The sequence below is a fragment of the Chelmon rostratus genome, chromosome 3 (genome assembly GCF_017976325.1).
Source record: "Chelmon rostratus isolate fCheRos1 chromosome 3, fCheRos1.pri, whole genome shotgun sequence".
Taxonomy (NCBI): domain Eukaryota; kingdom Metazoa; phylum Chordata; class Actinopteri; order Chaetodontiformes; family Chaetodontidae; genus Chelmon; species Chelmon rostratus.
The window spans coordinates 8,654,729-8,672,500 of NC_055660.1; the positions used below are offsets into that span (position 1 = coordinate 8,654,729).

A 17,772-nucleotide genomic window follows, 5' to 3' on the forward strand; every position below is an offset into this window, starting at 1 on the left:
TTGTGTACTTGTCATACGAAAACAGATTGAAACAGTCCAGCAGCATCCTGCTTATATTTAGACGTCTTTGTCACTACCAGTAAATCAGATAAGCTCCTCATGAATAAGTGAGCGAGGTCTTCCCTCCGCCCCTCCCGCGCCTCTCCGCCCCCGCTCGTCCCGTTAAATTCCTCCAGCCTGGCATCAGGTTCCCGGGGGAAAGGGCGGAGAGTTGGCCGCAAACCCCGTAACATGAGCAGGTCGAGCGGACGGGGTCGAACAAACTGGGAAACTCGTTTTACCGAAACCTTAGAGACGAGGAGCGCTCCGGCTCCAATTAACGCAGCCCCGACTGGTTTTCCGCAAAGGGGGGACGGAGGGGCAGGCTGAAGTGCGCCACGAACGGCGGCGCTGTCGGGATGGGGCAGGCGCACACGGACGTATATTAGGGGCCGACCTGTTGCTCTCTTGCTCTCAGTGCGCGTGTGCCTTCCCGGTAGAGGCAGCTGGAGGTCCAATGGCAGCCAGGCGGACGAGACGCTTGACCGGCCCGGATGTGAGCAGGACCACCGCGGCCCGGGCCGCTGCTATAGCCGAGCAGCTGCACCACGAGTGCTCCATCTTACTGGAACTTTATGTGAGTAGAGGATCTTTTTGTTTCCACTGGTTACAACCTGCCAGCAGATCACACTGTGAGTCCAGAAGACTTCAGGAAAAAAAAGTATGTGTGTGTGTGTGTGTGTGTGTGTGCGCGCGTGTATGTGTGTGTGTGTGTGTGGGTAAGGGAGAATGAGAAATAGGCCAAGGTTAAATGGAAAATTAATAGATTTTCTGCGAGTGTGTCATGGGTGTCCTCTGTGCACGCGTCTGCAACTTTGTGGGTTTGTGCATGTGACTGTGCGTGCGTGGAAGAAGTACATGGACAAAGCGTGTGTGCGCGTGAGAGAGAACAAGAAAGGACGATGAAAGGGATGCGTGCAAAAGCAAGATAAGAGGGAGGGTGTGTGTGCGTGTGCGTGTGAAAGAGAAAGAAATTATGTCTAAGACAGCAGGGGGTAAGAATGCAGAACGGAGGGGGTGAACTCAGTTGGAATGACAGAGGTGGGCGTTTTTCTGGCACAAACTCATCAGTGCCTGGGCACGAAGCTCTCATCTCTCTTCCACAAGCCCGCGTCTCTTTGCCTATAGGTGTGAGAGCTACCAGTTAATAAAACTTCTTGGTTTCCTGCCAGTTCCTTGCCTCATCCTTCCTTTCATGTGTCTCGCCAAGAGCAAGGGAGCGGCCTGGCATATAACTCCATCCACTCGGCTCCCAGGATTTGACCCTTCCTTCCTCTATCCTTCGTTTCTTCTTCAATATTTGTCTCTCTGACACAGTTTTGTACGCAGACTCCGTGTGCATAGTTGTCTGTTTGGAAATACTGCTGCAGCCCCTAAAACTTAAGCAACACACACATACCAGTGAATGCACCATGGGGCGATTAGATATGTCAAAGCCTGTCGTACAGGAATTTATGTGCATTCGTGTCCCCTGTGTTTTCTCTCCTTGGCTGGGAGGAATTGCCTCTGAAATGCAGATTGAGTATTTTATCAGGCAGAGCATTACTTTTTCTGGCTGTCCCTCGCCTATTTATTGAGTGGGAAAACACTTATTTACAACATCCGTTTGATACCTCTTAAATCATTTTCAGACCATACCACGTTATCGTGATTCACGGTGATCCATGAGAGTATTGTCTGTGGCTACAGTATCTCTTCCCCGGGTATCCATAACTGCCTGGATCACACTTCCTCTGCAGTCCGAGCAGTAAACATACATCTGCCCACTGAATCGCAGAGCACAAAGGTCATATTAGGCCACTCTGTCACACTACTATGAACTTACATGTAGGCTTCAACATTAACGCCTCGGAAAAATGTCACAAGGACGCCTCTGGGAATCGCAGCTCACTCAGGCACTAAAGCTGATGCCAGCTACAATCATGCCTGCGTAGTGACCTGTCTATGTAGTGTACAAAGGTGCTATCTTTGTTATATGCTGCTTATCACAGGTACATGCACAGTACTGATTTTATATAAGTGTTAAAGAAAGAGTTCGACATTTCAGGAAAAAGGCCTGTTTGTTTTCTTGCTGAGAGTTCGATGAGAAGATTGGTACCACTGTTAGGTCTGAGTGGTAAATATGAAGCCACCGCCAGCAGCCGGTTAGCTTAGCTTAGCATAAAGACTGGAAACAGGGGGAAACAGCTAGCCTGGCTCTGCCCTGAGATAACACAATCTGCTTACTAGCACCTCTCAAGCCCACTAATCGTGCATATGCAAGCTTTAACTGACATATTTCAATCAACAATGTGACATCGAGCCATCAATCTTCTTTCATCAATCATCATCTTTTGGCAACACAGCCGGTCTATCCGGTTTCACTCAGAAGCACGCTGTGATAGGTAGATACTGTCGAAACGCCATTTCATCTGGACTTGATTTGTGTTTCAGATGTTGACTTTTAAAGGAAAGCTCTGTCACGTCACACCATATTGATTCACTGCATGGTATTGTGTGTGTTACACCTACAGACCCCCCCCCCCCCACCCCCCCCCCCCACAGCTTCTGTGGTGCTTTTGTGTTATTTTAACCGCCTCGTTTTAACCTTTCAGATGTTGACTTAATAAATCCTTACTGGAAATGCACTGCACTGGAAATTCCTCCTCAGAGGAAGATCTTTTCCCCTGTTGTGTTAATTCATTGAAGCAATGAAAGTGAGCACAAACAAATTCCTATCACATTAGGAGAAAATCTGTGTTGCCTCACTGACGATGATCTTCAATTTTGTGCCAAATTGCCGTCAAAAGTGACGTCAGTGTGTTTAGCACTTGATAGAAAGCATTCCTCAATCTTCCGCTCATGAACTCCTCCTCAGCTTCCTTTCCCTGAGGAAGGCCTCTTCAAATCTCACTTCTGTTCCCAGTTTTCACCCTGTTTGTGTTTTCTCTCTTTCCTCCTCAAGAGGAAGAAGGAGAGTTTCACTGCAGATGTTTCGGTGGTGGACGGTCGCCTGGTGTCCGTCCCTCCTCCTTCCTCCCAGCTGGACACCAGGGACAAGCTGTGGCGTCTCCACTCTGCTCTGCTACAGTGCCGCAGCTTGCTGGAGAGAGCCATCGCCAAAGAGGAAGAGGAGCTGGGCGACGGGAATAAGGCTGAGTATGAGACCCAGAGGAAGATGGTGAAGGATAGACTGTCGCTTCTCTTAATCAACACTGGAGAACTGCTCAAAGCTGCAGACGGCACGGCGGTCCTGACTCCCAGCGTGGAGGGATTGGAGGTAGGTGCTGATGTCAACTGAGGTGTTAAGATGTCGGTGAAAAGTGCTGGATAGAAATTAAGGCAGAGCTTGGTGATCTCTCCCCTTCTTAATGGCAGTTAGACGGTCCGACCGTTCTGTTTGAGCTGAAGCTTTGGGTATACCGGATCTTCAAAGAGGTGGACTACTGGACCAAGATGGCCATCACCACCTTGCAAGCCCTGCCCTCAGTGATAGCCAAGGAGCGAGCGAGGACCACGCGGGTCAGGAGCACGAGAAGCGCTCGGAGATGAGAGAAGTGCGTATGTGGTGGTGAACAGGAATAACGAGAGAGGAAAGTAAAGCGAGAAAGAGGTGGCTGAAGGGATCAAAGGGATGAGAAGATGAAGCAGAGTGTTCAGATGGGGGCCAAAGTGAGAATCTGACATATAGAGGGAGGAAAAGAAAGAGATGAGTGAAAGTAGCCAGCTGAGAGAGAGAGAGAGAGAGAGACAGACAGATCCCTACTGACACCAGGAGATGAGTGGGTTGGGTTATTTTTAGGGTATGAAGCCCCCTTAATATGAACAGAGGCCTTGGACAGAGAGTATGCAAGAGACAATGACCAGGCTCATTAGAGCTTATAACAACGTTTGTTGGAACAAGTTTAAGTGTGCAGAGTCTAATCCAACTTTATATTTATTGTTGACCTAAGATACACTCCTTCTTTCTTTCTTTCTTTCTTTCTCTCTTTCTTTCTTTCTTTCTTTCTTTCTTTCTTATTTTTGCATTGAGGAAACATAACATGATTAACTCAAAGTGCAAAATTTTGCCACTTTTTCTGTTAACATCATGGTGTTCCCCCTGCATGCACTCCTTTGACACAGCTGTAGTTATTATTTAAGATATACTGCCAGGATCCACTGCTGCTGACGGAGGAAACAGTCAGCGAGGGGCACATTCTGATAAAAATGAGGCCATTTGAATTCATGCCATCACCAGACTGTGGCTCTGATCTGAGTAGTTTTGAATACTGTGGCTGCAAATCATTCCACATAGATTATTATCTGGGGGATGTTGAGAGGGGGAAAAAAAAAAAAAAAAAAAAAAAATCTGTGTAACAGCACCCTCTCGTGGTTTCATGGTGCAATTACATACATGTACTCCCTCTCTCTTTCTTGATTTTCCTCAGTAATATTTATGTCCAATTATTCTGAGTTCTCATAGGTTGTTTATGTAGATTATATAGTCACTTTATTTATATCACTATCATAAATTGTGTAAAACTATGTCACAGGGTTTAAGAAGTATGAGGCAACATTTATAGTAATCAATAATAAGTCATCAATAACTGATGAGCATGCAAATAGGCACATAAGCAGAGAGCGTCATGGATAAATACAATGTAAATAGTGGAAGTCTGTAAACTTAAATGATGAAAGAAAACGTTCCTGAAAAATCTGCTTTCATTTATTTGTGAAACTGCTTTTAATTGTTTTAAGTGATAGAAAATTTCATTTTTACTTCAGTCCACACAGTGAAAGTGAAATGTGACAAATGTTACTATGTTTATTGATACACTTTTAAAGATTTTTATAATTAATTTATTTTTTTTATCACCGTGTCAGGCTAAAAAGCCCAGCAGGAGTGACAGAAACACCATGTTCTACACCACAATGATCAATATCACATAAGACACGTATACCATTTTGACTGAGCTGAATTCAGTCAGCTGAAAATGAGGATTTGTGTCTCTGAAGTGATCTGTATCTATCCGATAATGATCAGTTAGCTTGGAGTATACCAGTAGAAACAGAAAATTAATCAAATACGGGCCTCAACATGTAGATCTGTCGGTCTAAACTGGGCTGTGTTACTAATTATATTAGCATCAGCCACTGACTCAGATTGTCTTTAATGATGCATGAAGCTTCAGGGTAAGAAAAAGAGGAGACACTGTAAATGGGATTCAATCCTACACACAGAAGTCTTGCCTGGAGAACCAATAAGATCTGCGATAACGTGGAGCACAAAGCAGAAAGGGAAAAATATATATCAAGAGATTTTAGAAGAAAAAGCAAGCAAACCTTTGCAGTGTGGTAATTTTTAGATCGAGGGGATCATTTAGTCATTTTACAGTTTGATTAAAGTCTCTTTGTTGCGTTCAAGGTCTTCACATTTTCCTTGTTTCATACAACCCTGAAGCATAAACCCCAAAATTCACTCCATCCTGGCTGGTGAACGACTGAGCCTTTCCAGGATGCTCCTTTCATTACCAATCATGATACTATCACCTGTTACCAATCAACCTGTTTACCTGTGGAATGATCCAAACAGGTGTTTTTGGAACTTTCCCAGTCTTTTGTTGCTCCTGTCCCAACTTGTCTGAAAGATAGTGCTGGCATCAAATTCAGAATTAACAGATATTTACAAAAAATAGTCAAGTGAGGTCAAACATTTAATATATTGTCTTTGTACTGTTTTCAGTTGAGTCCAAAAAGGGTCACATTCTGTTTTGTTTATGTTTAACACAGTGTCCCAGCCTCTTTTGGAGTCTGTGTTGTATTTGTCTTGTCACATGCTGTTTTGAGTATTTGTCGGTTGATAAACTGTTGGTAGGTGCACTGGGAGTATAAACTGTGGGAGATTTGAGCGATACATGGTGCTCCAAACCGTTTTCAGGCTTCTGAAAACTGAATGACGGGACCGGAAGGCAACACGAATGCATTTGCTCATTTGATCTGCAGCGATGAATTTCAAGGATGGAATGTAAACCCTAATAAAATAAGAGCTACTGGACATGTGCGCAAAGTCATTCACTCCATCACACATCACAAATGCATTTGAATATCTAATAGTGCTAACAATTTTAACGTGATATACTGTAAAAGCAATGTTACATGCTTTGCATTTGCTCCTCTCTGTATGGATTGAGGAACTATTATCTTATCTTATCTTATCTTATCTTATCTTATCTTATCCTCGTGCTCTTTTTTCATCCACTCTGATGATGAGCTTTCTGCTGGACTACACAGCGCATTAATCTTGTCTGGCTTTCTCTGTTTTGAGTCGGTTGATTTGCTGGCCCGGCTGGCCGCAGACCAGGCGTGGTCAAACACTGGAGAGGTGAGGCCACATCTGACCAGAAATAACACTGGGTTGAAAAAATGCAAGTATGTTGCTACAGGTGCTACAGGAGAAGACGAAATACGAACCAGGATGTGAGCGAGTTTGAAGGCTTATGAGAAACAAAAATATTAGGTATTAATAGTATGTGGCAGCATTTTACTGTGGGAAGTTATCATGGTAGCAGTTATTTTATTCCCTGTTGCAAGGTAAATACTGGAGTTGCCCTGTACTTGTTGCAAAGTGTTCCACCAGTACGGGGGCTACAGGGCCAATGCATCGGTCTCACTGAAATGAAAGAGTCTGCATATCTTTGACGCAGTGCTATTGTTGGTCTGAATGCAGCCACAGAGCCTGTACATTAGCTTTATAGGACAACTGAGTAGTTACAGGTTCCAGTGGCTTTATTATAGCCCTCCTATCTTCTGCATGTGCTGCACATATCATCTGTCACTCATGGATTGACCAACACAAGACTCGTACGGCCGCTTTTAGTCTGTCGTCTTCCTGCAGATTACAGGAAGTGCAGCAGTGTCATTACATTCCTGCAGAACAAAATGTTTGCGTATGTGCTATTGATTGATTATCATTTTTGGCTGCACTGTTACTGTGTGCGTCTTCCCTACAAGCGTAGGCTGTTACACCACCAGGTGCCCTCTTGCTTGACCTCTGGTGTGGAGAGAGCTAGCTGTGGACAAATGGCTCAAAGCACAAAGAGGGGATTAGGTTACTGTCGCATCTGTCTATAAGCAGCAATCGTACTGTAGGAAACTGCCGCACTCATTAGAGTTGGCAGAACAGCGGTGGGTTTTTAACGTTGTAAGGATTGCATGATTAACGGCTTTATCATAAAGAATGTATGATTTATCCCTGGTGCTCAGCCAAATGTGCCAAATAGAGTTTGTGGTCAAGAATCAAGAATCCTCTGTCCTGCAATTGTGGCTTTATCTGTGTAACAACTGTCTTGCTGGATACACGTTTGATCCTTGATAAAATGTTAACAAACGAGATCAGACGCCAAAAGCTAGATTTAATCTTTGGGCTGCCACATTAGGTTTGTATTTCCCTACATCACCATAGTCCAAACATCTCCTCTGTGTCTCAAATTCAACTTTTAGAATGAAAACCATTTTCTTTTGAGGTTTTTCTGGTAAAGCCCCTTTTAGACATGGAATATGCAACATTGCTGGGTTCATCTATCTGTTTCAGTACGGGCTCGCTGACTTTCAAACATACAGTTGACAAGGGCTGTGCGATATGACCAAGATCTTATTATTATGTTGATCCGGTCATTTCACTTCCAGATAACGATACATATGATACAGCACATTTTCTGGGACAGACTTCAGACTTTTCATACCTAAGCCACGTCCGTGTGAGAGAAGTAAGACCTCTTTTAGGTACAAGCTTCTCCTTTTAAATTGGCTGGTCGGAGTCCTGTTCAGAATTACCCTGTTCTGTATAGCAGCCACTCTCCTCCATGTTTGTTTGTGTTGCCTTCATGCAAATTTCCTGCTTGCATCTGTGCAATGTGGAAGAACGCAAAGTGAAAGTGAAAATATTGCTGTTAAGAGTGTGATATCCGACACCACAAAATAAAGACAGAGCATAATACAAAATGACAGATGCTTTTCTATTTTCACATGATATAATATCATCATATCAGCCTTACAGTTGACTCTGTTCACACATGACAGGACGTATAAGGAAAGACCGATGCTCGCTTGATATTTGGCATCAACATAGTAGAACAGCACGCATGATCATTTATTGCTTTCTTGAGTGGTTGATTAATTGTTCCGTCTATAAAATGTCACTGACGAAAATCACCGTTTTGCATTCTCATATGTAAGAAAGCTGTAAACTGTCTTTACTGGCAACGTGACTGCTTTCATTCAAACTTGAGCCATACTGAAGAAAATGTTAGAGAAAAGTTGCTTTGGAAAGGATTCAGTCCCTTTTCAAACAGAATACCAACATGCACTCCAGCACTCCCCCTCAGTTTCATTTTGAATGACATGCTGACTAAAATACACGGCCGCCATAGCGACCGGGACACACATTTGTGACTCTATCTTCACAGGCAATCGCCAAAATATCGTTTTTCATTTAAGCACAAAATGATTACTTATCAAAAACTTGATAAGTATGATCTGAAATGTACTTGAGATGGAGAGAGCATCAGTTGATGCATTGTGAATATGACATATGAGTAATGTACAGTCTTTTATGTTTGTCTGAAACTTTGGTGTAAAAACTTATTTATCATTGACTGGGTTTCTGAGGGTGTGAGAGGGTTGAAATAAATTGATCTTGGCTATAATTTGACTCGTCTTTTGTATGTGTGTGACTTCGAAACAGATTGACTCACAAATGTTGGTGATGAGAAGTGTGTTTGAAAGACTGGAGGATGTTTTTTCTGGTGCGAGAAAAAATGATGTGAGGAAAAATGTGTGTTTCACATTTTCAGTTTGAATATTAGGAGTGAGATTGTGTGTCTGTCTGTGTGTGTGTGTGTGTGTGTGTGTGTGTGTATGTATGTGTGCGTGTTTATGTTTAACTGCAAGAAAAGACAGGATGTGTGTTTGAGCGAAAGGGGTGGGGTGTGTGTTTAAAAGGGTGTGTGTGTGTGCATGTGTGCGTGTTTGTTTAGATGTGTTTATGTATATGTGTGTGCGTGTGTGTGTGTGTGTGTGTGTGCATCTTTTCATTTGTGTGTGTGGTTGTTAGGGAAGGAGTGGCAGCCAGGATGCCTGTGGAAGAGGGGGGAGGTGTGTGTGTGTGTGTTTGTTTGTGTGTGTGTGTGCGTGCGTGCGTGCGCATACATATATGTGTGTGTGTGAGGGAGAGAGAGAGAGAGAGTGTGTACGACGAGCAAGAGAGAAAATATGCGTGTGTGTTACAGGGAGAGAGAGAAAGAGACAGGGAGAAAATGGGTGTGTGTCTGTGTGTTTGTGTGTCTCTGTGTGTGCTTGTGCGCATGTGTCCGTGTGTGCATGCGCATTCGTGTGCATGTGGGTGTATGTGTGTCTGAGAGAGACAGAGATGAAAAAAGAGAAGGGGAGAGAGGGCAGGAAAGAGAGAGAGATGTGTGTGTGTGTGAGAGAGAGAGAGAGAGACAGACAGACAGACAGAGAGACAGACAGAGAGACAGAGAGGGAGGGGAGAAAGAGCAAGTAGGAGACAGAGTGTGTGTGTGTGTGTCTGTGTGTGTGCGCCTGTGAATGTTTGCGCAGGCGTGTGTGTGTTCCTCTGTGTGTGTGTGTGTGTGAGTGAGTGAGTGAGAGAAGCAGAGCAAGAGAGGGAATGTGTGTATTTGCGTGTGTGTGTGTGTATGTGTGTGTTAGTGAGTGAGAGAGTGAATGAGCGAGCAAGAAAGAGAGAGAGAGGACATGTGCGTGTGTGTATGTGTGTGTGTGAGAAAGAGTGGGGGAGGGGTGTACAACAGAGATGTGCGTGTGTGTGTGTGTGTGTGTGAAAGGAAAGAGAGGGAATGTGTGTGTTTGTGTGCGTGTGTGTGTGAGTGCGCCTGCGTAGGAGGGAATGTGCATGTATTTGTGTGTGTTTGTGTGACTGTATGTGTGTGTGTGCCTGTGTGATGTGTGTGTGTGTGTGTGTGTGTGTGTGTGTGTGTGTGTGTCTGACAGAGATAGAGGGGGAGGGGTGTGTGTGCAGGGAGAGCTAGGAGCAAGCTCTGCAAATGGTGTGTGTGTGTTTGTGTGTGTGTGTGTGTGTGTGCGTGTGTGTGTGCGTGTTACAGCAGCACAATATGTGCCTGTGCTGAATGAAAGGGAAGTGAATGCAGTGTGTGTGTGTGTGTGTCTGTGTGTGTGTGCTGTGGAAGAGGGTGTGTGTCCTGTATTGTGTGTGTGTGTGTATCTGCGTGTAGTTTGTGAGGACTGCATAATTGTGTGTTGCTGTACATGTGCACAGCTTACACGTGCATGTGAATGTTTGTCTTCAGTCGGGATTGTGTAGCTGTGTGTGAATGTGAGTGCATATGTGTGTATTTGTGTGTACATGAATACACACACATATTGGGGGTATTGGTGCGGGTGATGAAGTGTTCATGATAGTGTGCACACGCAAACAGAGCAGAATTACAATTAAACCAAACTCATTCAGCAGCTCCCAGATCTCCATACATTTTCTCTCACTTCCTCCTTCTTGTGTCTTACCTCAATCCAGCATCTATTATTTCTAAGCTTCACGATGACACACATGTGTTACATCCTCGTGTGTGTGTGTCAGGAGTCATACTTTAATATTCGTCTAGTGGCTCCATACTCCACCAGTTCTGGATCTTCATCATTTTCTGTAGATTTGGAGTGTCACTTAAATTTTGTATAGCAGAAGTTTTAAAGTAAGTCTGGTGAAAGATGTGCAGCAGGTCTGCAGCAGGGGCCTGCAGCAGGGGTCTGCAGCTAGGTTTAGCCAAAGGGCAGTTTTCTCAGTAGTGCTCGGTGCAGGTTAACAGGTGCAGTGGAGACACAGCTGGCCTGTTTGTTGTTATTTTATATGTTTTTTAATTTGTTCAAATATAAAATAACTACTTGGCTGATGTTAGCTTCAGTGCAAATCACGGCGTGGGCAGTAGATCATCTTAGGCCTGTAATATAACCAAAATGGAAGGAATCTACTTGTCAAAACTACTTGGTTAGGTTTAGGAAAAGATGATGATTTGGGTTAGTATAAGTAAGATAATTGTGGAGTTCATTCATTTTGTAGTTATATAAGTTTAGTCACATACATAAGTATGAGTAATCAAAGGATGAATGTATATATAATGTATAAAGCATAAAGTCCGTGTTGGGAGGAGATTGGCGTTGATGGATGGGTCAAATACAGGACTTTTTTTTATCAGGAGTTCATTCCCTGTGTGAAATCAAGTTATTTGAACACAAATCATGATTGCTGCACTAGCAGACTGTAATTGATAAACTCTCGGGATGGGATATTAGTAATTCATTAGGTCCCATGTCAAAATAGGCAACAATCAAAGGCCTGCTACGCCAGATTAAACAATGTTTCTCTCAAAACTGTGCAAAAGGATAAAAGCTAATGAAAACAGGGGTTTTAAAGAATCGGCAGAGAAATGTGCTTGCATTGTACCCTGAAAGGTTCAGTGTGTAGGATTCAGTGGCATCTAGCTGAGAAGTTGCAGATTGCAAACAAACTGAATGCCCCTCCTCTCACCCCTTACTTTCAATGCATGTAGGAAGACCTATGGTGGCCTTCACTTCAGTGTAAAACCATGAAATGTCCTCTCTAGAGGCAGTGTTTGTCCATTCAGGGCTACTGTAGAAGCATGGCGTTGCAACATTGTGCTATAACAGCTGGCTACGGCGCCACCCCCAGTGGCCACCTGCGGTATTGCAACAAACAATCCCCTTGGCTCAAATTTATTTTCCCCATAGACTACCATTGTAAAAGAGATGTCTATAAAACCATTAACAGGACACCTCCACTTATAAACATGGTGAATTATTACTTTGTATTATGTATTGTATATTAAGCCATCACATAGACCAGCAGGGCCATTACATCCCATTTCTGCTATTAGACCCCCTTAAATCCTACACACTGGACCTTTAAAGGAGAAACTATCAGCGACTGTTTCCAGTTTACAAACATCAAAACCAGGCAGAACACCCATTAGCACAATGTCACGATATCTTATAAATGCACATTTTCACAGTATATAGAATTAAAGCAACTTGCTTGAAACAACTAAAAGCTTTTTAAAAGTGAATTTCAAATGTATTTAGCTTTTTTTTTTACCACATGCCACACTCTGATAGACATTTGTCAACCAGTTACTGTAACATGTAATTCCAGTGAGAAATGGCAGCTAGTAGCAGCAATAATGCTAACACGCTAACGCAGATGACACAAAATTAGCACAAGGGGCGGTGAGAAATTAACTGTGAGTGTCCCAAAATATCAACGAGCAAAGCAAACAAGAGTTAAAGGTGAAGAATATATACCAGACACTGGAACTAAGCCAACTAAAACTAGATGACTGCAGTGCATAAAGGCAAAGCTTCACCCATAAGAATCGGATGTCAGGATTTAATAAGTGTTATTTATCAGCCACGTGAGATCATGAAAACAGACTCTGCACATCTGCTGGATTGAACGTGATGCATTTTCCATCAGCTTCCACTGCTGTCACCAAGTCACACACTGAAACGTCTGTCAGACTGATCACAGAGCCTGGCAAAAGTTTGCACAATTCAAAAAGCAGCCATGAACACGCGTTAACAGTGTGAACCGACTTACCTTAAAACAGACCTTCCTCAACAGGTTCTGTGCAAAGTTTTTCACTACCTATAAAATCCAGGGCTCTGACCTAATCACTGCAGCTAATGGCTAATTAAGTTCACCGAGCTAACTGGGAGGTATCCTTCTTGAGTTGATCAACATTTTCCACCCATTACTTTTGAAATTCAGACACTTTAATGAATCACAAAAACATGTTGATCTCGGGATAATTTTCTAGTATTGCTGGTTTCCCCTCGTGTGTGTGTGCATCTCACCGATGACGTTCCCCGGAAACCCGTTTTTAGGTGAAGCTCCAAATAAATGTGTATAGAGCATATAATGCAACTCAAGTGTTTTTCATTCAACGCCCTCTTCCTCCCTAATTTCTCTCTCTGCCTCCTCTCAAACTCCACACCTCCAGTTTGTAATGCAGGGCTCACTGTTGGGAAAAAGCCCAAGACAATATGACCCTGATGACATCATGGGGGTCATCACTGCATCCTTCGCAATGAAACTGTAGATCTATCTTTTGTGTTTGTGAGATGCAAATCTTTGGTTTAATAAGAGTGATGGATCAACTGTATGTTTGAATTGGTCTGTTATTCATCTGATGAGTTAATCACACCTAATTTTAGCGCCATCATCTGTCAAATTTGACCCATTAAATAGCCCAGCACATGGCACCGAACAAGGAACAGTATCAGATTGGCGCAGATGTGATAGTATTGATTACAAGAGAGTAAATTTGTGTCGATTTCATTGGGATTTCTCATTTCTGGGGTTATGGTACATTTTTGAAACTGCATGTGGAAATGCCTGAAAGTTCTAATGTGGTCCTGCACTCCTGCAAAGAAGAAGAAGCTGCTGATTAGTGTAAAGCGTATAACTGCAAATTCCCATTTCTGAGTCATTTTTTTGATATCCAATGACATTTTCAGCCTAAATAAATAAGCAAATATAACATAACACATATAAAACAATATGGTACATTTTATTTAAGTTTAAACTATTTAAAAAACATTAAATTAAGTACAATCAGAAGCAAAGCTAAAAGCTTCCATCGGTTAGATACAGTGTGTGACTCGCCATTCACACTAGCCACAAGCCTCAGCTTCCGTTGCTATGGAGAGGAGGCCAAACAGAGCTTTGCAAATTCAGAACGAGTAGTTTTGCTATTCGGAGCAAAACACTGCCGTATATTTTTACCGACTTAATCCAAAATGGACCCAGAATTAAAAATGACCTGATTTGAACTGCTGAATGTGTTATCAGGTTCCCACAAAGCTAAATTTTTTTTCATCTTCCACTCATTAGCAATTACCACGACAGAGCTTTGAGTGCAGTGATTGCAGGTTTCTTTTCAGCAATGCTTCTTTAGGCTTGTGGACCCTGGCTTGTACCTTGTTTTAAAGGATATTTTCCAACACTGTTGCCGCTCTGCCGATGATTCATGAGAGTTTCATGTCCATCCAAGGCTTGGAAGGGCTCCAATTGACAGTTACCTTGTCTATGCACAAAATGAAGACTTTCATTTCTGAAACATCGAATACCTGAAATAACCCCTCCCAGTAAAATATTTATCATTGGGGGCCCAAAAATGTTTGGTGGAAAGCCAGATTAGACGCATGAGCTGCTATTTGCTGCCTCCTAGCCTACAATATTATTTTTATGTTTCAAAATGAGACAGATTTTCGTTCACATTAACGTGGATTTTCCTGACTGGACGAAGGCATTTGCAGGGCTTCCGATTTACCATCTGAACAAACCTGGTGGCAGTTCTCCAAATTTCTATCCACCAAAATTATTTCTGAGTATATGGGACAAGAAATAGGTGACAAATGTGCATAATCACACATCATTTTATGTCTAAAATGACTACTATCTGTTAATGGCGTTTGAGAGTTTGGGGAAATAGCAAATTGCATTTTGTATACCTACCTACGCTGAATTGATTCTTGAGTGGTTGTTTTAAGATCTGACATTGTTCCAGATCACAGAGCATTTTTAAAAATTATTATTTTAGTCAGTTTTTATACTACCATCATCTGGACATCCCCAAACACTGATGGACTGAGAAGTTTTACATATTTTAGTAAATGAAAAAGAGAATTTGTGTGCCTCAAGCTGAGGTATGGAAAATAGCATCATATCAGTCTACTCAGGTAACGTATGGGCTCTGGGCTTTGAACATTTTCAGATGATACCTATCACCCAGCCTTAGTGTCAGCATTGAAACTGCTGAGACTCCATTACTTTAAACTTTGCTTTATTTTTATTTGTTTCTTTTTTATTCACCCTACACATGTCCAAGTTGATGCAGCCCAGCATTTGAACGATGGGCCATATAGTTGTCAATCAGATTGATCTTGATCTGGAGCAGAATTTCCAGATTGCCGAAAAGTTTCAAATAGATCTTTATGGTGCCCAGATTCTCCAGATTCTTCACTGCCAGCTAAAAATGTCATCTTGGCAAATATGTTGGTACATCTAAGTATCTCTAAATTTGATGTGTGTGTGTGTGTGTGTGTGTGTACATATAGTTCACTGCACTGAGAACACACTTTTGTACTTCAGTAACATTTTCAATGTAGGACTTTGACTTGTTGTGATGGACTATTATTAAAGTGTGGAATTTATATATTTTTTTCTTTCTTGTGGTATTTATACTCTTACTTTTACTCAAATAAACATTTGTATTATTTATTCCACCACTGGCTTAACCTATCAGATATCAATGGAACATTAATTACATTAATGTCCAGCCTCAGTTGGCAAATGAGGCCAAATGGATGGAAAAAAACAAACAAAAACAAATAAACTTTACCTTGTTGACAGCAAGAGTAGCAGGACAACAGAAATTACAAGGGTTATTAGTGTGTATTGAGAAATAAATAATTTTCAGAGGGCCTTTCAGAGCATTGATGGGAGAGTTTGAGCAGTGTATTTATCCACAGCCACATTGTACAGCATTTGTATGTGTACAGTGGGTTACTCTGTCAATATTATGCCTTTAGATTTACTATTGAGATCAAATTGGCAGTTAAAATTAAAATCAGTGAAAACTCACTTTTGCTGTATCTCAACACAAACTCATCAGTGTGGTGTTTTTCTACGCTTTTAATGCAAGGCGAGACATGTTCCCTGATGCAAATTTTGCAGGCTGTGAAGACTTGCAGAAAATCAACAAATCTTGCGCAAATATTTTCATTCCAGTTAGATGAAAGTCATAAAATAAAACCACCTTTTCTCAGTATTCTTTCTTTAGTTAGTTGTCATATTAATTGCTTTTATTAATTAATATTAACTATGTGGCACTTTCATACAATAAGTTAATAACGCTTAAAACTAGAAGTACTGCTCAGAGCAACATGAAAAGCTTGATAACGGGGAACACACTAATGGCCTTTGGACAAATATGACAAAACAAACACACATTCTTTGCAGTATTTTTCTGGCACTAAATATTGCTGTTTGCTATTTGGAGTATGGATTTCACAGAGTAACCTGCTATTTTCTCAAACGTTTTTCGATAAAAATCATTCATTTGAGTTAAGAAGAAGCAGATACTCAGAGATCATCATTCTGACCTTCTTCTGCTCTCTGAAGCCTTTTGTCAGTTCACGATTATACATTTGTGTGATGGAGCACATAAACATGCTGCTGCTGTGTGCAGTTATGTGTTTAAACAAGGCTTTGCACTTCTTACATGTTTCATCTGACTTTCCTATGAAATTCTATGAAATTACAAGTATTTAATAACGCAGTGGAAATATATATACAGTATATACATAGTGCCATGATATATAGTTTCATTAAAATGTATGGTTCCCTCTCCAGTTGCAGAGGTATCAAAATGAATCATATGATTCACCAGCAGCATTGTGCAAAAGAGAATTGCCTTTATATCATATGGTGAATTAAATTCTTCTTCCTTGCAACTTGGTCCAGAAATCTCAGTCTTGCAACACACAATGTTGCGTGAATTAGAAGTAAAGGAAGTGGCTAATCAGTGTAACTTCTGCTTTCCCTTGTGATTAGCATTTCATTAGCAAACCCCTGGAACATAGTGTAATGTAAGCCACATGTGACTGTCCAGAACAAGACTTATTCTTCCCCTTTAAAAGCCAATTTGTGTTTTAGACACATGCCCTATCAATTAAGCAGCATTTTTTAAAATCCTCACCAATTACCTTTTGAGAGCCAGTGTTGCATGGAAAAGAATCACAGCCATTTCATGTAAGTAGTGAAACTATGTGTCCTCACTGCATCAGTACAGCCTGTGTTTCAATTGTAGGCTATGCTAATTCTGCACAGTGTGTTCCCACTAGACACGTAACAAAATAACAAAATGTTGCTTTATTAAAACAGGCAATATCAACACTAAAATCACTTGGTTTTCAATAAGGTGTTGATGGGTGCTATTGTTGAAGGTAATGTGGTGTAATGGCCTGGCACTTTCAAAAAGCACATTTATCTTGATTTCTGAAAGCCTAAATGACTGCACCATAGTGCAGGCTGCAGTTGATTCTTTCTCATAATTTAAGCTAACACTGAGATTGTCCTATGCATTGTTATGAAGGAAGGTAAACAGAATTTTAATAAGATCTGTGAATAATGATCAATAATAAATGATACATCTCATGTGCAATGTATGTTAGCCTTTGCAATGTGTTACCCTTGAACTGACTTTAATACTCACCAACTCAAAGGTTAGTTTGTTAACGGGCCAATAATCTTTAAATATATTTTTTTCAGACATACACCTGAGGTTTTTTTTGACAGGTGACAAAATGTTTATTGAAGCACAGGATACAGTTTGCCATTTTCACTAATGCACAATTGTTTTAAGATACTGTAGGCTAATTCAGGTCATATTGATCATCACATTATTGATTGTAGCAAATATGTAATTTCAACGCATCCCAATGGGATCTGTGTATGTTTGCCGATGCAGATTTATTTGATCATATCTCAGTTGCTGATGTGTATTGTCTCAGTCAATTAGATTTTTATGCAGTATCGAGACGAAACAACAGAAGACGCAGTGTCCACTGTATATCATTGTCACAATTTCTGGACAGCCTAAGGGGTTGTGTTAACCTGTTGATAAAACAAGGTGTGTCTAT

The 17,772-nt window shown here is 41.5% G+C and overlaps 1 protein-coding gene across 1 annotated transcript; it reads left to right on the forward strand.

The window, feature by feature from the left end:
• Positions 1-198: 198 nt before the first annotated feature.
• cntf (ciliary neurotrophic factor) lies at positions 199-5,618 on the forward strand. Its single transcript, XM_041933492.1, has 3 exons — positions 199-616; positions 2,984-3,298; positions 3,397-5,618. The coding sequence occupies exons 1-3, from the start codon at positions 497-499 to the stop codon at positions 3,568-3,570; spliced, it is 609 nt and encodes a 202-aa protein (XP_041789426.1). The 5' UTR covers positions 199-496; the 3' UTR covers positions 3,571-5,618.
• Positions 5,619-17,772: the final 12,154 nt, after the last annotated feature.